At 42.4% G+C, this 25,124-nt stretch overlaps 1 protein-coding gene across 6 annotated transcripts in view; it reads right to left on the minus strand.

Moving 5' to 3' along the window:
• Positions 1–25,124, minus strand: part of ERC2 (ELKS/RAB6-interacting/CAST family member 2) — a 1,023,879-nt gene that overhangs the window by 567,013 nt on the left and 431,742 nt on the right. For all 6 annotated transcript variants that reach the window (XM_020970639.2, XM_078152062.1, XM_078152065.1 and 3 more), the window contains one exon: positions 20,233–20,426. In XM_020970639.2, coding sequence (XP_020826298.1) covers positions 20,233–20,426 — 194 coding nt within the window. The remainder of the gene's footprint in view (positions 1–20,232; positions 20,427–25,124) is intronic.

Consider the following 25,124-nt stretch of genomic DNA (forward strand, 5'->3'; position numbering starts at 1 on the left):
AGGCCTTTCCTTCTAAGGTCTTTCATGCACTCTATAAGTATCTGGTCAGTACCAAATCATTTACATGTTGACTCCACCAGCAGAATAAGAGTTCCATGAGGGTAGCAGACCTCATGTTTTTGCCTTTTTTTTTGTATCCCCAGTGTTTAGGCCACTTAACACACTATCTGGCACACAGTAGGGGTTTAATAGATGCTTGCTGATTTGACTGATATACAGTAAGTACTTAATAAAGCTTTGTTGATTGATTACAAGATAAATAGGTGGGGAATACTATAGCACATTAAATACTATTTCCACCAAGATGTGCATCCAGGAAGAATCATGAAGTCACAATAATTACTAGCATTCATACAAACCTATAGTTGGCAAGGCTCTTCACAAAGGTGGTTTCCTGGGAGTCTCCCAATAGCCATGTGAGGCAAGGTCTATAATCTACATTTGCAGGGGTAGAGACACATTATGTGACTTGTTCCTAGACAGACCCAGAGCTCTTAAGTGCCAGGTATGGAGGCTGCTCCATGGAATCTTGGTCCAGTGGCCTGTTCACTCTACCACATTCCCCATCCATATTATGTGTGTCATTATTCAAAGGGAAGGGAAGTAGATGAGCATTTATTAACCACCTGCTAGGCGCCAGGCACGGGGCTAAGTGCTTTACAACTACATGATCTCATTCGATCCTCCCAACAACCCTGGGAGGTGGGGGGTATTCTGACCTCTCAAAAGGCACTTGCTATGGCACAGTTTTCTCAGCTGCTTGATGTAAAAGTTGAAACACATCCCATGGAACCAGTGATGAGACACACAACCCTCCTCATGGCAGATGCAAGGGGCTACTAGGAAAAAAATACTGGATCCACTGTCAAAGATGGTCACCATCTTGGATGAATGTGTTTAATTGGTTTTCTTCTGCATAAAAGAGGGTTCAATCTGGAGCAGGAAGAGTTCCCCCAAAATGGTTGTCAGTGAGCCAATAAACATTTATTAAGCTATGGGACTGGCAGAGGCAGCTAGGTGGCTCAGTAGGTAGAGTACTATGCCTGGAGACAGGAAGACCTGAGTTCAAATCCAGCCTTAGACACTCACTATTTGTGTGACCTTGGGCAAGTCACTTGCCTTACATCACTAGAGAAAGAAATGTCAAAGCACTCCAGTATCTTTGCCAAGAAAACACCACGTGGGTCATGAAGAGTCAGACATTTCTGAAATGTCTAAACCACACCACCATGAGCCTGGTAATGTACTGAGTGCTAGGAATTTGGTGGGGGGGAAAGGTCAAAGATAGAGTCTGGAGCCTCAAGGATCAACACAGATCCACCTCCCCAGCTTTCCTCTGGCCCTTTTTGTGTTGTCTTTCCCCATTACAGCATAAGCGCCTTGAAGGCAGGGACTGCCTTGTTGCTTGTATTAATACCTCCAGTGCTTAGATTTTTTTCTCCCCCTCTCTCTCTCCCTCTCTCTTCCTCCTCTCTCTCTCTCTCTGTCTCTCTCTCTGCGTCTCTCTGTCTGTCTGTCTGTCTCCATCTCTCTCTCTCTCTCCCTCTCTCTCTCTCTCTCTCTCTCTCTCTCTCTCTCTCTCTCTCTCTCTCTCTCTCTCTCTCTCTCTCTCTCTCTTTCTCTCCCCCTCCCTTCCTCCCTCCCCTACCCCCCGGCCACGTAGCCAACACATCTTGTGGCTTCCATCTTCCCAGCATCCCCTTTGGAGGCTCCCAGTACAACTCTAATTCAGGTACTTATTCCCTTCCCCTGAATATTGTGACATCCTCTTACTCGTGTCCCTTTCTCACGTCTTCCCCTCCTCTCCGTTCCACCCTCTACCCTGATGCCAAACTGACTTTGCAAAAGCCAGCATCAGACCGTGTCCCAATGAGCTCCAAGGGTTCCCATTCCTTCCAAGCTCAAGTTTAAAATCTTCTGTTCGGCATCTGAAGATCTGCACCACTCGTCTTTGCCCCGACCTTCCCACTTGTTCTGAACGTAAGTCTCTTTTAACCATTGTACATTCCAGCCACACTGGGGTATCTGAAACTCCTCGAACAAGATCCCCCATCTCTCCTCTTCTTGCCTGGGATGCCCCCCTCATCAGTGCTGCTCCTGGGCTTTCCTGGCTTCCTTTAAGGCTCAGCTCAGATATTGTGTGCTGAAGGAAGCCTTTCCTCATCTCCCAGCTTCTAATGCTGCCTGCCCCACGTTTCCTCTGTGGAGATCTTGCACATTCCTGTTTATACTTCATCCCCCACCCCATTTTAGAATGTAAGTTCCTCGAGGGCACTCACTGCTTTTGCCTGTCTTTCTATCCCCAAAGCTTAGAACAGTGCCTGGCAAACAGTAAATGCTTAATAAATGCTGCTTAACTGACTGCTGAATGAATGAATGAGGACACGCCACAGCTCACCATTATTCAGTGTGGAAATTTCTAGCAATTTAATACAGCAAGGAAGAAAGTGTGTGGCATTATTCAGAGGCAACTGGCCACAATACCAACCAGCCTTGTTGGTAATGAAGTGACAGAATTCACATTTCATAAGAAAACCATACAGGCGAAAGGAAACAAGATCCTATTTTTCTGGAAGGTGATTTATAATCATGCCGAGAAAGGTATTTTTAAAAGGATCCTATGCAGTCTGTGAAGAAACGTCCAAGGTGCCTTCTCTATGGACCAGCCATTCATTGATATTTACTCATGATACAGATTTCTGAACCTGTGATTTTCTCAGTGTGGAGGATGACCAAAGCAGAAATGCCCTAGTCTCATGCTGATGGGTGGGCAACTCCTTGGTAATTTGGAATCCCAACTTGGTTGCCTGAGGCACAAAACGATCAAATCTCCTGCCACAGCCCCCTTTTGTATATGGAAACCAAGTCTTCCTTACACCTAAGACTGGTTCCCTGTCCACTACATCACTCTGCTCTCAGAAAATCATGCAAATCAAAACAGGAATAACAACAGCTAATACTGTAACACAACAACAATAACAACAATATCTTATATTTATATAAAACTTAAAGGCTTGCAAGCCGCAGTTTACCTACATTTTCTTAGGTGTTATTATTATTATCCCCATTTTATAGATGAGGGGGAAAAAAGACTCACAGCTATCAAGTACTTGTCCAGCGTCACAAGCTGGCTAGGAGTGGCTGACTAGAGAAAGGGGTGGAAGCAATTGGCCACCACCCCAAGACCTCACACTTCCATCACTGGGCGGCTTTTTTCTCCTGACATTATTATGCAGCGGTTGTTAAGAGACGGACCTTTGGGAAATGGGAAGTCCATGAAGGAGCTAGAGAGGGTTGTTAGAGATCATTCAATCTCATGCCTCACTTTACACATGAGGAAAACAAAGCCCAGAGAAGTGACTTCCTACACACCTGTAGTAAATGGTAGAGACAGACGGTATCTGTGGTCCTGTGACTGAAATCCTTCCACTGGACTCGGCTCCCCCCAGCTTAGAAAATCTCATCCATAACCCGTCGCCTTAAAACCAATCAATTGAATTGTTTGGAAGGAAGAGAGTACAACTGTTCCCTCAACTTTATCATTCACAAGTACCTAGACCATCTGGCTGAGGATGGGGCAGACAGGCTGTAACTCTTAAAAGTCCCAAAATAAAAAGGCAAGTTACATTCTTTTTATGGACCACAGTCCATGAAGGAAGGGCTTTTGGAGACTTTTTAGCCCAACACTCTCACTTGCTGATGAGGAACCTCAGAGAGGGCCAGAGGGCTAAGGTTGCTTGCCCAAGGTCACAGGCAAGCTTTGCACTCAAGCCCTAAGGCTTCAATTCTACACTCTTTCTGCTATACAAACAGTGCCTCCCTCTCCTAAGGGCTGGGGCTCCGGGGTGGAGAGTGGGAAGAAATACCCATCCTATTGCTACTGGAAACTAAAAGGGACTTGAGCAATGTGCCTTCCATGGCAAGTCCCTTTGGGAAGGTCCTGGATGGGAAGAAAGCAGTTGGCTGAGCGCCGGCTCCCAGCTCCCCTGCTCCCCAGAAAAGATCCCACTTCTGCTCTAAATATAGACTCAACCCCATGGTGCCTCCTACTCTGTAAATCAGGGGAAACAAGTCTTTCCACCCCTAAGAAAATATTTGCACCCACAGCAAAATCAGCAAATTTTTGGCTTTCCCCCAGTTGGGCTTCGGTACAAACTTTTCTGACATTTCACCAAAAACAGCAGCAGCCTTTTAAGAGGGAAATGCTTTTCTGACCTGCAGACAACTTCCTTCATCTATATGTGATATATATAAATATAAATATATATATATATACATATATATATACACACACACACATATATATACCACATATATATAATTTTATTATATATTACATATTTATATATAATTAATTCCATGTATAGTATATATGTATGTAATCTATATTATATGGGACAATTGTGTATTATATACATCATACAATATATTTATGTATAAATATGTGTTTATGTATATTTAATATGTGTTTTACATGTATGTGTTTGCATGAATGCATGTACTCATGTATGTATAGATAAACCCTGAGAGTCAGCACAGCAAAGCAACTTGGGATCAGGCTGAGCTACATTCACCATCTGCCTCTGATGGGTCCTGGCTTATGATCCTGGGCAAGTTAATTCCCCTTTCAGTATCCCATGCAACTTTCCAATATTGTAAATTACAGAAGAGGTGTCCATTTGCATCAGTGGAAAGAATTTCCACTATGGGATTTCCTTGCAATGATGAAATCAAAACACACACATGCACATAATTACATACACACACAATCATACACTCACTCCTACAATCTCACACACAACCACAATGTTGTAAATGGAAAGAACAATGACAAAACAGTTGAATTGAAACAAAACACTATGAAATTATACTGACCAAGCTAAGCTCAAAGAAGAGGGGAGAGAAGCCTGCTTCCTCTTCTCCCTCCTTTCCTCTCTCCTTCCCTTTCCTCCCACCTTCTCTCACCTTTCCCATTCTGCCTTCCCTCCTTTCCCTCTCCTTATCCTTTCCCTCCTCCCTTTCCCCTCTTTACTCCCTCTCTATCCCTGTCCTTGCCTTCTTTATCCTCCTTCCCTCCCTCCCTCTTCCTCCCCCCTCGCTCCCTTCATGTGCAACAACCCAGACTCTGTCAGACCTGCTTGATATCCTGGCTAGTTTTGCGGAATTGTTCTTTTTTCCTCTATTTGTTTGCAATTTTCCTCTCATAAGCTATGGGTTTCTGGGAGGAGAAGACAGGGATGCACCAGGAAATGCAGATGATATAAAATCAAAAGATAACAATAACACTGATTTTACACATACACCTGCACGTGCTATAAGTGTGTGTGTGTGTATATATGTATATACATACATATTATATATGTATATATATACACACATCTATATATGTATATATATACATATTATATATATATATATATATATGCACACACACATATAAATGGGTAGATGAACCTTATGGTACCTCCCATCTCCATACTTTCTGATCCCAATTGTCCCCAACATCTCATTTTTCTGGAGTTTTTCACTATCTTGTAGAGAGCCAGGGTGTCCCCAGCCTTCTTGCTCTTTTCCTAATACACAGACCCAGTGGCTAGCCAGGTAGCAGGGCAGCGAGGGCCACTGGCCCATTTTCTCTTCATGATCCTTCCAAAGATGGAGAATGAGGCCGTGCTGAAGAACTGCCCCTAGAGAGCAGGACAGAGCCGGCCATGATACTCTGGGCACAGAACTTCCAATGCTTTCTTTGTGGACCTCCATGAAGACTGACTTCATCTTCTACCAGAGGAATGAGGGTCTGCCAACACAGTGTTTGGCTTTGGGAGAAACCTAACAAAGAGTTTATTTTGGTCAAAAAGAGAGAGAGGGAAGGTTTTGAAGTCCCTTTCTAACAGAGTGGTAATATGTGTTGCCAGGCATCGGCCTCAACAAAGGCAGGTTTCCACATGAAGGAGGCATGTGGCCATCCATCTACAGACCCTCCCCAAAATATGGACTGCACATGTGCAAACAGCCACTGGGGAGGCAGGGAGGCAGGCAGGCAGAAGTTTCCTCTCCCAGGCTCCATTTTTATTGCTAATTACCATAGGCAATGGTCTAGATCAGCCCCACCCCATGAAGTCCTCTGCTTTCAGTCACACAAGCCCACGGGGTAATGACCCAGCTGTTCCTCTACTCCATTCTCTTTGGATGTGGAGATGGGCCTTCCAACAAGGCAGATGATCTCAGGCACTTACCACCTTGGCTTTTGTCTGACTTTCCTGTTATAAATGAAATTTGCCAAAGGCAAGGGAGGAGGAGGAAGAAAAGAAACAGGAAACAGACTGAGGAGATCACATATGCAACCTGACACACGTGCTTAGGTTGCTTTTTGTTTTTTTGTTTTGTTTTGTTTTTTAACTACGCATATAAGGATTGTTAAAATGCAAGTGCAGGAGGTAACAAGGTTCTTGACAGAAAAGAGACCTCTTCAGGCCCCAACTCTTCTGCCACCAAGATTTCTGAATTCAATGGGGAGGGGAACCCATGTCAAAAACAACCACCCAAATATGCAAAAGTTGATTAAGAAGTCACGTAACAAAAACATACTGGCTGGGGATCTGATATTTGTTAAAATGCTGTGTTTTCTTTTTCCTAGTAAACTCAGACAAGTTTAGAAAAGCAGCCTCGTCAATCTGGGCAACCATCAAAGCCCAACTAAGCCTTGGAAAGTCATTGGCTTTTCTCTTCCCAAGATGACCAGCTAATACCAGCCCACCAGAAAAACATCTCTGTTTGATATAGGGTCAACCCATCCCCAAACAGATGTGCCAATGAACCCCAGAAATACAACTGCCAGGGACTTTAGAGGTCAATGCAGAGCAAACAGAGGCCAAGAAATGCCAGGTGATGGGCCTCATGTCAAACGAGGGACAGAAGTGGGATTTCAATGCAGGTTCTCTGGCTCTACATCCAGTCCCGCTTGCGCTAAACTGTGCTAGGGAGCTAGGCATTGCCTCCTTCTAATCCGACTACGCATTTAGCACAGTGCCTGGCTTAATAAATCTTTGCCGAACAACTAGCTAACTGCTGCGCCGACATTCCTATCCTTTGGAAGACCAGGAAATCCATTTACTCTCCTTCACTTCTCCCCCAGCACAAACCACCACATCCGAACAGTCCGGTGTTCTATTGGCCAAGACCAGACCCAAAGGTCTGAGGTGTGTGAGAGAAAGATGTTCCTGGACTTAGGGAGGGAAGTTCCTGAAAGCAAAGAAAAACAACTAAGTTCAGCAAGAAGAAGAAAAGGCAAAACAGGAAAGAAGAAAGAGGCAGGCAGGGTGAACCAAGCCAATCCCAAACCACAAGCGAAGGTTTGGATAACGGGCGGCCACAGGGCTGAGGTCGCACCCTCTCGAATGTTTTCTTTTCCCCCTCCATCATTCTCTCTGAGTGTGTCTCTGCCCACATGCACCAATGAAGGTCTCTGCCCCACACAAAGTAGAACAAGATCCTGGCAAAACCCAGCTTGTCCACTGGCTGTGGGGAACCTTCTCTGGCGTGGACTTTGAATGAGCCGGTGAGAAAGACAAGACGATTTGCTCCTTGCATCATTGCTGGCTTCAAACTGGCCAGTCAGTGCCTGCTTGGGGGGAGGGGGTGTCAAGGAAAGGGAAGCGGCAACCTATCCCTTTTATAACTGCCATGAGCCTCAGCGGAGAGACAATTTTAGCATAAAAGATGGGAAGGCTTTTTTATTTGGTTTTGTTTTTCTGAATTACCTTCATGAGAAAGACCTTCAAGAGCCCCAATTTGTGTGTGCCAGAAAGGGAGAAGGACCAAGCATTCCACAGAGTCCTGAAAAATTCTGAAACAAATTGTGGCTAGTGAAGATGCCGTCACTAGTTTCTGACTGCTGAGTCTGGGGAGCGAAACAGGGCTTTCTGCGTCTTAAAACAGTTTTCAAAAAACTGATCTAGGACTCGGGAAAAGCTAACTCAATCAAAACTGATTAAGTGTTTTGTGAAACACTAAGGATTCAAAGGCAAAAGGAAAAAGCAACTCTGCCCTCACAGAGCTTACATTCTACATGGAAAGTGGTATAGGGAAAGAGAAATTCATAACTACATTAGATAAGATCACAGAAAAATATTTTATATCTTAGAAACTAGTACCTAGACTTGCTTGACCTAACAAAGAACAAAATGTTGACCTGAGCCTTCTGTCTTTGGAAGTTTAAAAGTAGCAGCCTGCCTGGGGCTGGTTGTGAAGGACATTCCACGACACAGCATACGCTGTGTTGATCAATGTCAGAGTTCACGTAGCTAACCCTCAACCCATTTTGAAGGCTGTCTCCATGTGCTACAACTTCAGTAATTAAAGATTGTTATATGACTAATAAAAACTAAGCTAAAAAGTCAAAACCCAAACAATGGCAGGAAATAACATGTGTGTACAATATGTTACCAACACACTGATAATTTTCAAAAGTGACTTTTTAAAAAAGTATTATAAATCTTTCAAAACACTGTGATTTATTAAGCGAAAGGTCTGAATGGCTCAAGCTATTAAATCGAGCTTTTAAGTCTCAGTGGCACTGCCAAATCTTTTGTTCTTCTGAATTAAATTTAGAAGGCAGCATTCATTTTTCAGGGCGCCACGTTTCATCGTCCTTTCCTCAAAACTCAGAGATCCTTCAGAGAAATGTGTTACCTTGTTATCTATTATCACAATGGAGTGACAAAAACAATAACATCGTGGAGAAGGGACAGATTAAGGAACAACCCAAAGGCTCATTTTTTTCCTTTGATCCCGCCCACTCACATAACGGACCACCCTAGGCATGAGATGAGGGAAACAATGGCCAGAAGACAACATTACAAAACTGCATTAAAAACAAGTGTAAGGAACAAGCCAAGCTTAGAAAGGACAAGCATTTAGAAAAAAATAAGAGAGCCGAAAGTACTGACCTGGAATTCAAGCTGGTGGCAGCAAGGGAGGAAGCAGCAATTTGGAGGAGAAGCAGAGAGGAAGAAAGGGATGAAGCAGAGAATAAAAGAAAGGGGAGACAAGCATTAGTTTTCAAACAGATAGCCAATGGATGCACTATTGAGCAAAGTCACAAGCAAACAGTGAGCATCGATTGATCCATCAAGATTGATTAAGCACCCACTCAGTGGCAGGCATTGTGCTAAGCACTTCTATTTCATTTGTACCTGATATGCCCCTGGAAAGGCCGTGAGTATACCTTGCAATTTAGGGTATCGAGAATTCTCCCCCGGAAGCCAATTTCTGCCTCAGAGGCCCCAGTGCAGCCCCCTCTGATGCAAATCAGAGGTGCCCTCGAGTCAGCCAACGGCAGAGTTTGGCCGATTCCGGTATGAATATTTATATAGACATTCCCTATCTGTAGGTCCATAAACTTTTATGATTTAATAAATAGAAGTGGAAATCACAAAGGTAGCCTATCTCGTTATAAGCTCAGGGGTCACACAGATATGATTTGAACCAGCAAGGGTTGGACCAATACATATTCCCTTGGTTATTTCTCTTTTCATGCCTGAAAATTAAAAGAGACTGAGCAATCTGGCTATGTGGGGTCAGGGATCATTATTTTAGGGGTTCAGCAAGCCATGTGCCTAGGAACGATCCCAGACAAAGTCAGGGATCTTTCGGTTAAGGCATTCTCTCCTCCCCCTCCACCTCCCTCCCCATCCTCATGTACCATCACCCATAAAATACAGTTTCTTCCAGAGCTGAAAACAGGGTTTGGTGTTTTTTCTTCTGATTGTGAAAATAAAGTTCATATTTCATCACTATAAATACCCATATGCTTAGTATAAAATATCTAAAATGCATTTACAATTAGCTGTCAAAATATTATAATATTAATATATACATTAACATATACACAGATATATGTTACTATATACATTATTATATATATTTACCTATATATGAGATATATATATACATATATATATATGTGCTATCTAATATATACTATTGAATAGATACATACACACACACATATATACACACATATCTATATACCACCAGGGTATTTTTCTAGTAGTATTTTTACCTATTCTTTAAAAATACAAAAAAAAAACAAAATTAACTCAAAAATTTGTCTTTCGACTATCTTCTATTTGAGATCAATTCAATTTCTGTATGTTTTTTCTGGGGTTTGTGTGTATGTATATTTTGTACATTTGTTTCAGGCAGATGATTTCATATCTTTGTAGATCTCTCAGCATAGAAAAATCCTCTCCCAATGCTGATTGTCACCTCATCTGTAACTTCTAGTCTTAGAAATGTAGTCTGGGGCTCTTTGAGGTTAAGTGACTTACCCAGGATTATAGATTTAGGATAAGTCAGCAGCGACACTGGAACCCCAGTCCTTCCTGATCCCAAGGCCATCCCTCCAGACAGAGAAGCAAGGGACTCAGAGGAATGACTGAGGCATGCTATTTTGGACATGGCTAATGCAGGGATGTGTTTTGTTTGACTACATATGTTTGTAACATGTTTTGTTTTTCTTGCTTTTTCAAGAGAGGGAAGAGGGAGAAAATTTGGAGCTGAAAATAAATAAAATTCTAAAAATAAATAAGAGCTGAACATGGTCATTGGATCAGTGACCTAAGGCTAGAAGGGACCCAGAAAGTCACCTAGTTCAATCCTTCTACTTTACAATGAGAAAGCTGAGGCAAAGAAAGATGAAGCTGCTTGTCTAATGTTGCATAACCTGAAAGTGGCAGAGGGAAATTCTAAAGGCAGATCCTTCGTCTGCAAATTCATTTCCATCATAGTGCACTGTGGTCATCCACCAATAGATTCCATTCATCATTTTGTTGCCCATTAAAGCTTGTGTGAAGATATGGCCTCCCTTGGGTTGAATTGTTAACCTTTCAAAAATGGTGTAAAATCATCTCCAACCAACTTGGCATGAATATGTTAATAATATGGTAATGAATTTCAAAGAGAAATCCACTGGCAAAGATGGCACATGACAAGAATCCACCCCCCATCTGGAATGCTATGGAATGGAAGCCTTCTCATACCTGTAGTCACTTCTTCCTGTCACATAAAATGCAAAGCCTTTTCTCAGCTCACATTTATTTATATACTTCTACTACAGAATGTTTCTGATGCAATTTTTCAAAGTCAACCACAATTTAATGAAATGAGAGGACACATGCAGCATAATGGAAAATGTACTAAGTTTAGAGTCAAAGGATCTGGTTCAAATCCTGCCTCTGACGTTCCTACCTATGAGACCATTTAACCTCTGTGGGCTTCAATTTGCTCCCTGTAAAACTGTAGGGTTGGATGACATGGCCTCTGAGGTCCATTAGCTCTGAATTTATGATCCTTTGAGCTCATTAATATCGAGGATTTCCACTATGAATACTCCTTCCACCAAATTACGGCATCACTTGCCTGTAACTGATAATCCTAGAGAGTTGCCTAGGACACTTAGAGATGAAGTGACTCAATCCAGCTCTTCTTGACTCTAAAGCCAGACCTCTAAAGTTGACTCTACCGCATTGCTTCTCATTATTATCATAGCTGTCTCCAAAGTAGAATGGGATGGTTCTGAAATAGTGTGTTCACCCTCACTAGTAAAGGCTGGTTGAGAAGTTATCAGGTATATTAGAGGGCTGGTTTCTTGGGCTAGATCTCCAAACTTCAGGCTTCCTTTAAAAGGGTCAAATTAAACAAGGATCACCAAGCTGATGGCAAAAACTTTGCAAAACTCAAAGCAATATTTTAAAATTATCACTGTTATTATAATCATCATCATTATCATTATTGATATTATGTCAGTAAGAAAACACAACCATTGCTGGGCCTTTTTTGCATATATTCTCTTTAGAACTCAGTTTCCTCATCTGTAAGATGAAGGTGACGGAGTCAAGAACTTCTAAGGTCCCTTCAGCCCTGAATCTATCTTTCCCATAATTCTGTGACCCCTTTCTGATCCACACGATGCCTTACTCTTGCTTCAGGGAGATGAGTGAAGACCAAGGCACCCATGTTGGTAGAGACACACAGCTTCCATTTTTATTTCTATTTTTTCTTCTAATAATAGTAAGTTGGTAGGAGATCCCTGAAAGTTAAATCTATTTGTGTTTAATTTAACTTTCAACTACATCCATAATTTCTTTTGCATTGAGAATTCCCAATGAGGAAATGCCCTCTACTAATGCATACCAGCACTTGGTCTGCAACTGAAAGCCTGAGTGAATTGCTGGGGGTACTGAGAACTTAAATGCTTTGCCCAGGTTCATGCAGCCAGGATATGGGGTTGGGGATTTGAACCAGGTATTTCTATTTTATTATCGATTTTGAAATGCTGCCCATTTCTACTGCCAGGCACAGTCAGACCTTGAAGTGTGCATTCACTTATTCTCCAGTCCATTATCAGGGTGCTTTTTTTTTCCTTTCAATTGTACTTGAACCAAAAAGGGTCTCCATGGGTCTATAAGCAGGGAAGTGGCCCTTGCCAGAACTTGCTCTCAGGGACTAGGAGAAGGAAAACATAATTGGAGGCAGATATCTCTGGATTCCAGGCATTACCTTGGTTTACAGGTAAGTGGCCCAGGAAGTCAAGTTGTCATAAAAGGGAAACCATTTTCCCACCCCAAAGATGCCTGTAGATCACACAGGGCTAACAGGTAATTTGAAAAGCAACCTCTAATGCCTAATCGTGCTGATAGGAAAACGAAAAGAACCCTCCTTTCACAAAGAACTTAAGAGTTTGTTCATAGGTATGCATCCTGGTGTGCTGCCCATGAAATTTACCCATTGTGGAGTCGACCCAAATGGGAACAGAAGGAAGGTGGATTTCTAGACTGACAACACAGCTTCGAGAAAGCAAAGAATCCATTTGGATAAAAAGTAGAAATGTGGGGCTCTGCTACAAGGAGCCAGCAGGCCCTGGACCTGACATCTTCCCTTGCACATGACTGGCACCAGAGCTCCCCAGCCAGGTCAGTCCCATTTCGAATGGGTGACTGCAGAATCCCTTCAAAACCAATTTCCAATCTCTGAATCACAGACTTAATTACAACCATTCCTCCACAATGTTGGAATGGAGATGTCTGTCCCCGCGGCTCAGAGATCTGTAGCTTCCCAGTCTTATGAGGTATGAATTTTAGGGTCAGAGCCAAGAACATGAGATATGGCCTAATCAGAAGGAGGCCATCTCACAATGCAAGGGAGAAGTGAGGGACTGAAGCCACATGGAGCCCAGCAGAGAATGCCTTGGAAAATCAGGCTGTTTCCTTTCCCAAAGAAGCCATGCTACTCCACCACGCCCACCCAGACTGTCTGCCTTCATGTGTTCTGGGGCTGAGACAAAGATGCCACAAAGATGCCCTGTTGGACTCCAGACAAAGGAGTCAATAGAAGACGGACAGAGCCCTCTCACAACATGCTTTGTGAATTACAATGCCTGGGAGGTGACAGGTTTAAGGAGAGGGACAGAGAGTGAGATAAGGAGAATGTGCAGAAAATACATACAGATAAATGCCTGTAAAAATCCCTGTTGTCTTAATGCACACCAGATTGAAGAAATAAAAATGTTAATACCCCCTGGTGATTTGAAGGCCCCATCCACTTAGGACCTGTTTTCTTCACTTGAAAATTATGTTATGTATACAATACCTGATAACTAATTAGCATTCCTCTGGGTCTCTCTTTTATATGAAAGCGATTTATAAGGTCATTAGGCCTCCCAATCCCCCTGAGAGAGAATGCAGCATACATTACCGCTTGTGTTTTGGAGTGGTTAAAGATGGGGTGACTGGGCCTTAGTGATCTAGAAACCAGGATGACCTGGGTTTCATCTGACCTCGGGAACCTACTGCCTACGTCACTGGGGTGCTGAGGCCATCTAAGTGCTTCATGAGCACGCCATGCTGCCCTAAGTGCTGGAGACACACACAAAGGAAGGGGACAAAAAGCTCCTGCCTTCAAGGAGCCTGTATTTTAATGAGAGGACAACATGCATAAACTGTGGGTAACATGACAATCTGCCTTGGGAGCAGACTCTTCTTTGTTGAGAGGTCTCCAAGATGAAATCACCTGTCTGAAACACAGGTCTGATACAGACACACAGAATACACACAAACACACACACACACCCCAAGCTAGGGACGTCACAACCTCTCAGTCTCAGTTTCCCCATTCGTATGTAAGGGTGGAGGTCCTTGAGTTAGCAGGTCAATTATGCCATTCCACTTAAAGGAAGCTATGAGACTGTATGCCCTGATACCTAAACCAGGTAAAAACAGATACTCCATCAATTAATCAATCAATCAAAGTTTGTAAACAAAGGATACAAAGTCTTCCAAAGTCACTGGATGAACCAGAGAGATGTTGCTGGGAAGTCTTTTCCAGATGGATGAGGGACTTGAATCTGCACTGGGAGATTTCTAAACACTGGGGGCTCTCATTCGGAACCCAGGGGATTTTGGGTGAGTGAGGATCCAGGAGACAGTGGCCTGAGCTGAGGGGGCAGCAAGGCCAGGGTGTCCAGTTCTAAATCTCAGACCCTGTGTGGCTTAGTCACTTACTCTCTCGGCGCTCTGGGCCCCCTCTAAGAGTTTCATAGAAGGTTCTTCCCTGCAGCAGTGGAGGGAGCTTCCCCACTGGGAGTTCCCTAATGCAAGGCCACCCCAGGTGGGGAGAAGCAGTCATCCTCCCTCCCTCCATCCCAACAACAACAAATATGAGAACACACTTGGCTTTCCACGCTCCCTAGGAGGACAGCAGCTAGGTAAGGACACGGCACACCCTGTGTCAGTCATGGTGCCTCTTACTACGTATGCGTCAGAGATTGTATCCTCCTGAAACAACTTGGACCTTCAGCCTGATGCTGTCGTAACCACCGTCATCTGACCCAAGAATCCCAAGGTTCTGCTCCATCATCCCCTTCTACATGGGAGCTTCCCACCGCCATCTTGTATCTGTTTTATATGGACACACACACACACACACACACACACACACACACACACGTGCATATATCTGTGTGCATATATATGTGTGTGAGCAGGTGTGTTTTTCCCTCAATAGAATGGACTGATGGATTGATTGCCTCCATCGCTCCGCCATGCCCCACCTGCTATGATGACTTTTGGAGGGGCACAATGGAAGAACGTCTGGACTTGGAGTGAGGGCGGCTTGGTTCTCTCTCCAGTTCTCACCCCATGTCCTTGGATAAGTTGTTTCACCTGCCTAGGCCTCAGATCCCCCATCTACAAAATGAGAGAATTGGATGGAATGCCTCCATGGCCCTATCCAGCCTTTGATCTCTGATCTCAGCTATTTCAGTTGTACCTTCTCTAAGTTTGCTTTACATCCCTAAACCTATGGATGGGGGGGGGGGAGAATGCTGTGGGGGAAGGGAATAAGCATTTATTAGGCACCTACTATGTTCTAGGCACTGTGGCTTTAAGTGCTTTACCAATATTATTTCATTTGATCCTCAGAGCAACTCTGCAAGGCAGGTGCCATCTTACATTTGAAGAAACTGAGGCACAGCAGAGGGGAAGTGATTTTCTCAGGGTCACACTGCTATTAAGTATCTGGGGCTGCATTTAATCTCAGGTCTTTGTTTCTCCAGGCCCAGTGCTTGATTCACTGAGCCCCTCAGAGGCCTCTCAGTTGGCCAAAGAAAGGAATCATCTGGGGAATGAAGACAGTATCCGCTCTGCTGCTCTCTATGATATGATGCTGCCTAGCTTTCCAAAAGTTCTCTTCATACTTTCAGCCTCAAAATCAATCAGATCTAGAGCAAAGGTTCTTAACCTGGACTCTATAGCCTTACACTGGAATAACATTTTGACAGCTGCATTTCTATAGAATTGGTTTTCTTGGTATTTCGATGTTTAATATTTGATGCATTTAAAAATATTATTTTGAGGGATCCATAAGCTTTGCTAGACTGACTGCCCAGTGGGTCTAGGACCAAGTGAATGATAAGAACCCTTGTTTGAGCAGAATGTGGATCAGTGGTTGCAACAGGGGCTTGGAGTCAGGAAGACCTGCGTCCAAATGTCTCCTGTGAGGCAGTGAGTCCTTCTTAGCCTTAATTTACTGAGCTACAAAATGTGGATACTAGTGCCTACATCACAAATGCTACTACTGCACACAGTAGGCACCTACATCTTATTTTCTTCCTCCTTATTCCCCTCCCCCATCCTCATTCATAACACACACACACACACACACACACACACACACACACACACACACACCGCTTAAACCTTAAAGCCCTACATAAATGTTAGTTATTACTATTATTAGTGTTAGGGGTGGATTAGGAATAGAGACAGAGTGCCAGGCCTGGAGTCAGAAAGACTTATCGTCCTGAGTTCAAATATGACCTCACACACTAGCTGTACAACCCTGGACAAGTCATTTAACCCTGTTTGCCTCAGTTTCCTCATCTGTAAAATGAGCTGGAGAAGGAAATAGCAAACCACTCCAGTAACTTTGCCAAGAAAACCCCAAACGGGGTCATGAAGAGTTGGCCACAGCTGACGTGACCAAACAAGAACGAAAGGAATAGGGAATGATTTTGCAATTTCATTGGTGTATGGAGATCCTGGGCCAACCACCAGAGTTGTATAGAAAAGGTGCTATAAGCACCTTTTCTATAATTCAAAGACTTTGAACAAGAGGCTGAGAGTCACTCAGCATCAAACAGCCACGGCATGTCAGAGACACGACTTGAACCCAGATCTTCTTGACATCAAGAATTACTTGGTAATTCTTCTCTAAGCTAATTTATTATTAGCTTGGAGACTTGAAAATTTCCTTCCTTGACTAAGCACTCATGATTTTAATCATTCAAACTGGACTCCTGAGTGTTTGGCTCCATTGATGATCTCAGTATAAACGAACATGGAATCCCATAACATTGGAGTTAGTACCTTGGTGAGATATTGTTTTTAGCTATTTTTCAATCATGTCTGAGTCTTCATGACCTCATTTTGGGGTTTTCTTGGCAGAGATACTGGAGTGGTTTGTCATTTCCTTCTCCAGCTCATTTTACAGATGAGGAAACTGAGGTAAACAGGGTGAAGTGACTTGCCCAGGGTCACATAGCTAGTGTCTGAGGTTGGATTTGAACTCAGGTCCTCCTGATTCCAGGGCTGATACTCTATCCACTGTGCCACCTAGCTGCTGAGATCACCCTAAGCCTAGAAGAATTTCCATTTTAAGAGATGTCAGAAAGAATCCTGGTTCTTGGGCTGGGTTGGACCAGATGGCTGTGGAGGTACCTTCCAGGTTTCAAATTCAATGACTCTGGAACTTTCCTCCAGGCCAGAGATACCTGTAGGATCATAGGACTTGTAGCTAGAAAAGATTTTTGGGATGATTTAACCTAATTCCCTCACTTTACACAATCAGCAGTGACTGTTAAGGGACTTGCATATGGAACATAACACAGAAATATCTGAGGAAAGATTCAAACCCAGGACCTCTTCCTTAAGTCCAGAATTTTACACTGGGTACCATATGCCTTCTGTTGTAATATGAACTTGTCTTCAAGATTCTGAATAGCTTGAGATGGAAACATCTTTGCAATGAATTTATAACTCCATATCCACAGCCCAGTTGAGGAACTGGACCTATCCAGAATATTATGTGGGAAAGAGAGCAGACCTCAGAGCCAAAAAGACACAGGTTCAGGCCTCATCTCTAACCCATGTTGGCTGCATGAACTTGGACAAATAATTTAACCCCTCAGAGTCCTAGGCAACTCTCTAAGATTCAGAGTTGGAAATCAGGTGATCATTGTTGGGGAGAGTTCCCAATACAAATGAAATTGTGATGCCAGAGCACTGAGCAATCTGGTCTACCTGCCATCACTGCCCTTCTTGTCTGAAGCCAGCAGCCTCAAGCTTTTGCTGGACTTGAACAGAACTATCTGTATCTCAACTAGAAAGGACCCTAGGGACCAGCAAGTCCAGTGAAATCTGGAGACCAGAAAAAATAATGCCCACAGCACTGAGGTGTTAGCTAACTTGCCCTGAATCTCTGCTGTCACCACACATCAAGTTCCTGGGCTGAGTGACCCACTTGTCATTTGAGAGAGCTGCTCAAGGCTCAGAGAGAGAATGGCAATCTGCCCATGGTCACACAGCTGGTAAGTGTCAGACGTAAGACTTGACCCCTGGTCTTCCTGACTCCAAGTACAACACACTATTGTCTCTACCACACAGCTTCTCTCCTTCTCCCCATGGGTCTGCCCACATATCTGCAGATAGTGTTTTATACTCAATGCTGAATTGAACGTAGCAGAACGTCCTACCTAGTTTCAAAGTCTGTTTCAAGTCCAGAGTCTGTAGTGAGATCTCTCCAGAACACCTCCCCCATCACCCACCTAGTAACACTAATCTCCTCTCACCTAAACTCATGTAGAGCTCACTGCCTACATCATTCACTGGGACCTGACCAGCCATGGCCCAGCATTGCTAGTGATCACTGCTGCATATATCAGCTGTGTCCCAAACCAGAGGAAAAGTTTTAGGAAGGCAGAAACTAGACATAGTACTTGGGAGCTCCAAGTTTGTACTTGGCACAGGGCCTGACACATACTAGGCACTTAACAAGCCCTTGGTGGTTGACTGATACTTTCAAGGCAATTTCCCATAAAAGAGTCCATTGATCACAACCACAATGCTGTGAAATGGATGAAGCAGGGAGCATTATTCCCATTTTACATATTGGGAAATTAAAGACGGAAGATCAGAGATCAAATGTCTTGCCTCTTGCCCAAGGTCAGATGCCCAGCCAATATCAACTCTTCAAGGAAGATTCTTTAAGAGGATAATTTCAATATTCCTCTAATTTTGGCATGGGAAAAGACAACAACATTCTTTCTCATCCATCACATTCTTTTTCTTTCTGTCCATCTTTTCTCTCTCTCTCTCTCTCTCTCTCTCTCTCTCTCTCTCTCTCTCTCTCTCTCTCTCTCTCTCTCTCTCTCCCTCTCTCTCTCTCTCTCTCTCTCTCTCTCTCTCTCTCTCTCTCTCTCCCTCTCCCTCTCTCTCTCTCTCTCTCTCTCTCCCTCTCTCTCTGAGCTGTCCAAAGATGGAATAGACTGCCCTGTGTTATGGGGTTTTCCCCTGTAGAGATCTTCATACAAAGAAATCAATTGATCAGAGAGGGGATTTTTTTTATAAAGACAGAAATTGGGATGGATGGCCTCTGAGATTCTTTCCAATTCAGGGATCCTGGGATTCTTTGCTGTAAGTATTTGTCCTCTCCCAGTGATGGCAGGGAAACCAAAATTCCCAAAAGATCCACCCAATAATATGGAAAAATCCCAATGGAAAAACTCCCTCTCTGCTACTTAGGCTCTGAGAGAGCTGACTGGGGGTGAAAAGTTGAGTAACGTGCTAGGGTCACATAAAACCCAGTATATGACAGGCAAAACTTGAACCCAGATCTTCCTGCCTCCAAGGCCAGTTCACTATCCCTATGCCACATTGTCCCTCCCACCAAGTTTTCCAATAACTTCTAAAAATATGATTTTTTTTTCTTTGAGGAATCAATCAACCACCATTTATTAGCCCCTAACTATGGACCAGGCACTATGCTAAATGCCAGAAATGTAAAGACAAAAGCCCATGCCCTGAAATAGCTTCCATTCTAATGGAGAGACATATGCATACATAAGCATACATGCATAATGCATCGGAATGAATAAAAGGTAGATTTGGGAGGGAGGGCTAGCTGCTTTGTGTAGGAGGTGATATGTGAGCTGCCTCTGTAAGGTAACCAAAGATTCTGAGAGGTGGGGACACAACTATTGATTCTCTGAATATTGTCCCAAATCTCAACATAAGCATAAACCCAGGTAATTTCCAAACACACAGACTACTTGTCCTGCCTGCCCACATTCCATGGCTATATCGGGATAGGATATAAGAGCAGGACTTGTAACTTTACTCCCAGGTGAGGTAGTTCCCTTCAGCAACACAGGTCAGCGGCCTCTTCTAAACCATACAGTCTTAGACAACTGTCCAGAACACCAAGGCATTAAGAGACTTGCCCGGGGTCACCCAGCTTGAATGTATCAGAGGCAAGATTTGAACTCAGGCTCTCCATGGTCTTTATCATGCAAATTAAATACTCTATGAGATGTGAGATTTTTCTCTCCAATGGCAACTCAAAGTATGGAAATTCAACCACAGATTTAATTTTTTCATTTAATCTTTTAAAACCTACCTTTCGAGTTCGGCAATTTTCTTGTCTTTATCGTTCTTTTCGTTCTCCACCTCCTTGAGGATCTCCAGGAGCCTGTCAACTTCTGCCTGGGCTTTGCCACATTCATCACGATAGTAAGATGCCTCTTTGTCCAACTGCTTCATTCGATCTGCAAATTCAGGGTTCATCCTGGAGTCTTCTTCAACATTATGAGCCTTCGACATTATGTTTTTAAGGAATAATCAAGACAACAGTTTAGAATGGTAAGAGGTGGAAATATCGAGGGCCAAACAAGTCAACTTACGAAATACTAAAAAAAAAAAAAAGGATTTGGGGTGTCCTGTCAGTTGAAAAAGAAAATGTTGCTAAGTGATAGGAAGCAGACATCTCCTTGTTAGTCTGAAAACAGTCACAGAACCTGACTTCATACAACTTATTTTTAAGTAGATTTTCCCAAGGGATGGAAGAAGTTTCTTTTATGCAAGAACTAAAGACATTTGCTTTTATTTGTCCAGTCCTAGACAAAGCCGACTTCATTAAATTTCTTCCTCCCATAAGCAAGTAAGTCCTACAACTGTATTCTCATTTTCCCTGTAGAAAAATGTCCATGATTTTGTGCTATTGTTATTTGTCATACATCCAACTAAGTTTACAAGTTCCCGGATGTGGAACTTGTAATCAGGTCTTATTTAAACTTGGCATATCCCCTCAGGGCCTACACACAGTGTTATGCACACATTAAGTATATAAGAACTTTTTGTTTTATTCGTATGTACATGGGATTTCATGAGGGTGGGTAGAGATTGCTCAGTGTGGAAACTCCTTCCTTTAATGTAGACTGCCAATACTCTTCTGTAACATAGTCATAAAGGCTGCCGGAGCATATACATGTACATTAATGTCTGCTTCCTAAATCACTTGCCCATGGTCACCCAGCTAGTATGTGTCAAGAGTAAGACCTGAATTTAAGTCTTTTTGTCTCCAAGGCCAATCACCTCTTAATCAATATTATTTGACTGAAAATGAAAGTGGTTGACTGGCCGCTGAAGATAACATATCTGGTTTGATAAAATGTAAGCTACTTGTGGGGAGGGACTCTTCCTTCCTTCCCATCTTCTTTTCCTCTTTCCTTCCTTTCTATTTTCCTTCCTTCTTTCCTTTCCTCCCTCCCTCCTTCCTTTCTTCCACCCTTCTGTCCTTCCTTCTTTTCTTTCTTCCTTCCTACATTTCTTCCCTCTCTCCTTCCTTCCTTCCTTCTCTCTCACCTTTCTTTCCTTCCTCCTTTCTTCCCACTCACCTATCTCCCTTTCTACTTCCTTCCCTTTCTCTTTCCTTTCCCCATCTTCCTTCCTTCTTCCCTCTTACCTTTTTTCCTCCCCCTTTCCTTCCCACTCACTTTTCTTCCTTCCTATCTTCCTTCCCTCCCTTTTTCCTTTCCTTCTATCTTCCTTCCCTCCTTCCTTCCCTGCCTCTTTCTTTCCTTCTTCTTTGTTTTGTCTTTATACTCCTAGTACCCAATGCAGTGCTTGACACATAGTAGACATTTAAATTAATAAATGTCTGTTTCATTAAATTGAATTGACTTTTGATTCCAATCATTTCAATAGACCATGGTGGTTGAAATGAAGATGCCAATTTTCCGTACTAGACTCTTTCCCAAAGTAGTAACCATGAAAGGATTTTCACCTGACATTCAGTCCCATTAATCCTTTTTTTTTTCTTTAAATGCCTCGACTGGTCACCCTCAACCTGAAATATCAGAATCATGGAGAAGCACATGAACACAGACCCGCAAATACATGCATGAGTGGGGGACACGTCCACAGACAACAACAGACATCATAAACATGACAAGAATAACATTGCAGGGTTATTTGCAGCCAAAGCATCCCAATTTTTGGCTGAAATCGTCCCAGACAGATGGCGACAAGGAGGCAGTGCAATGTTTAGCCTACTCCTTGTTTCCAATTATTCCTAAATGACTTCTTCAAAGAGCGGGCAGGAGAAAAACAAGGCACTTAACCACAGTGTACATTCAACAGAGGAAATTCAGAAAACTTTTTTTCCCCTTTAAAATCCATAAATCAAAACAACAAAACGTTGAGCCGTTTGAGAACGTGGGCCATTCTGCTAGCCGATTATGTCCAGCAGGGATGTTGGTTACATTATGTTTGTTGGAATTTCAAGGGAAGAACGAGGTAAGCAAGCTACAACCAAGAAGGGAGTTGGAGGAAACATGCGTGGTTAGAAAAAAATCCATACTAATCTACTACTGGGAGAAGGTTGACACTCTTTGCAATGATTTAGTAGAAAAATAAAATTCCAAAACTTAGTATAAACAGAAATAACTCTTGCATTTATAGCAGAAATAATCATTCTTTTAAAAATGAAATTGGTTGCATGTAACATATTATTTAAGCATGAGGATAAGAAAGGAAATAATTTTGCTTTCAAGCTCCATTCCTCTGATGAAAGATCTTGATTTTTCCATGGACTCAGCTCTGAGTAAAAAGGAGGACAGGGGAGCATATAGGCCAAGCATAAAGCATACTCAGGTGACCTTTGGGTTAAAGTGGAAGTTCCTGAGGGGCAGGGTGGGTTTTCTCTTGGCTTTTGTGTCCCCAGAACCTAGCTGGATATCCTGAAAACATTAGGCACCTAGTGTTTTTTGCGTTGAGTTGAATCGTGCCTCTCATATCCTCAAAAATATACATTTGTGGCCATTTCTACGTGTTGAGTTGAAGTCAAGTATTAGACTTTCAAAAAAAATTATCAGGAAATTGTTCATTGGAAGCCTAGTCTTTAGGAAGTCTATTTTTAAATATATTTTTGTAATTAATTTAAAATACTCATCTCAACCTAAAGAAAAAAAATGGATATAATTGATGCTTATGTATCCAACGCTCTAAGTCCCATGAAATTTCTTTTTAAGTAGTATATATTTTGAGCATATATTCTGTATAACTCATATGTTTGTATTGTTTCTTCAAGTAAAACATAAGGAACTTTCATGATTATCTTTGCACTCCAGTGCCCAGGATAGTGCCTGGTACATAGGAGGCACTTGATACATATCTGTTGATTGATGGATTGATCGAGTTATGAACTTTGAAATGCTTGTAACTAGAAAGCAGTTAAAATTTGGGAAATGCTTTAAAATGGCTAAAAATAGGAGTTATTTTAAAATTGCCTTCACTTTTAGAATGTGTTAGTAATATTTATCAATCACAAAATTTTTTTAAAAAGCCAATACCACAACTCTCTCTGAAGGTGAAGTTTCTTAATCTACCTGGGGTCTATGATTTTTTTTTTATTTTTAGAATTGCATTTCAATATAATCAGATCTTTTATAATCCTGCATATTTTATTTTATTCATTTAAAAATGATTCCGAGAAGTGGTCTGAGAAGTGGACTTCACCTGACTGCCAAATGGAAATGTCGCAAAATGCCAAATGTCACCAAAAAAAGGTTAAAAATCCTCTGATTTAAACAGTTTCCTTAAAAATTTGCCCTAAAAAGGAAAGGGGGAAATTTTTATTTTTTAATTTAAAAAAAAAATTTAAAAAGCAGAAATGCATATAAAATGCTTCTAATTAAAATTTAAAGTTATTTTCTTCAGTTTGCTTCTGGTCACCACAATGATATGGAGGGATAGAGATTGGGTCTATGATTTCATTGATATCAGGAGCTCCTGGTATAGGAAACTCCTTTTACCCATATAAGTTTTCTTCAATGTATATAGTCTCAGAGAGTCCCTTAAGCTCTAACGGTGACGTGACCAAGTTCCCACCACTAGCATGTGGCAGTTAAGAGCTGAACTCAGGTGCTTGTGGGTCCAAAGCCAGTGAGTTCTCTTCTCACTAAACCAAGACAGACATCTAGCTTTTGGCATAGATTTATTTAAGTGGGTCATGTTAAGGCTGATAACAGGAACTGCAGCAGGTACCATTTCTCTTGTAGGGGCAAAATCTACTAAGAAATCAGCTCTTCTAATGGAAGAGGGAGTATAATGTGCTGAGTCTGTCTCTGCTAGCTTTTTCTTGCTCAATAATATTTGACCAGCTGTAAGCCCTTGCACTCTCAAAAAGCTTTTTAAAATTTTCAAAAGGACCATAAAAATGACAACCATAAATTTTCTAGCACCTGCCATTGGCACATGGATTCATTCATGAAAAATGGGGAGCATTTCAGATGAGAGGCACCTAGGCATTCCCTAATCCCCATGAGTTTGGAAACTCCTGAAGAACATCTCAGGGAAAATCAGCTCTCATATTAAACCCATTGCTTTAACAATGAGTGTAGCCTACAAAAACGCCATTTTCCACTGGATGAATATTGGCTTCCCAACCTGGCCAAGCCTAACTGACAGGCATTGCCTGACCTTCATCAAGTGTCATCTTGATTGGACTTTGACAATGAGATTTGGAATGAATTTCATCTGCACTACCCTTGGCTGCCAAGAATCCAGGTGGAAAGGTAAGGGTTAAGATTTACAGTTTAATGGGGCCAATCCCCCTTCCTTTTGGAGATCTCCAGGTTTAAGACTACATTTTTAATTTGCCCTCACCTCCAATTGCAAGTGCTGAAATGCACTGCTTCAGATCCTGTTGGCTTCCTGGTTCTCCTTCCTTCTTAGAAATCATCCTCACAGTTTCCTGCCAACATCAGGACCTCTCACCAGCTAAGTCCAAGAGCAAAGGGCATGTTTTATTTCCTACAGAGATTCCACAATTTTGCCACCTTCTTCCCAATTGGTATAAAAGTCATTATGGAATCTGATCATCTAAAGAGAACATTACGAGTATCTTTCTGTGGTCCTTCCTCATCACTGGCCAAGAATCACAGTCAGGAGAGTACAGGTTCAGAATATATTTGCCAATTGTTCATTTATAGTTTCTAGTAAATAGTTTAC

The sequence above is a fragment of the Phascolarctos cinereus genome, unplaced genomic scaffold (assembly GCF_003287225.1).
Source record: "Phascolarctos cinereus isolate Bilbo 61053 unplaced genomic scaffold, phaCin_HiC Scaffold_4;HRSCAF=312, whole genome shotgun sequence".
Lineage (NCBI taxonomy): Eukaryota > Metazoa > Chordata > Mammalia > Diprotodontia > Phascolarctidae > Phascolarctos > Phascolarctos cinereus.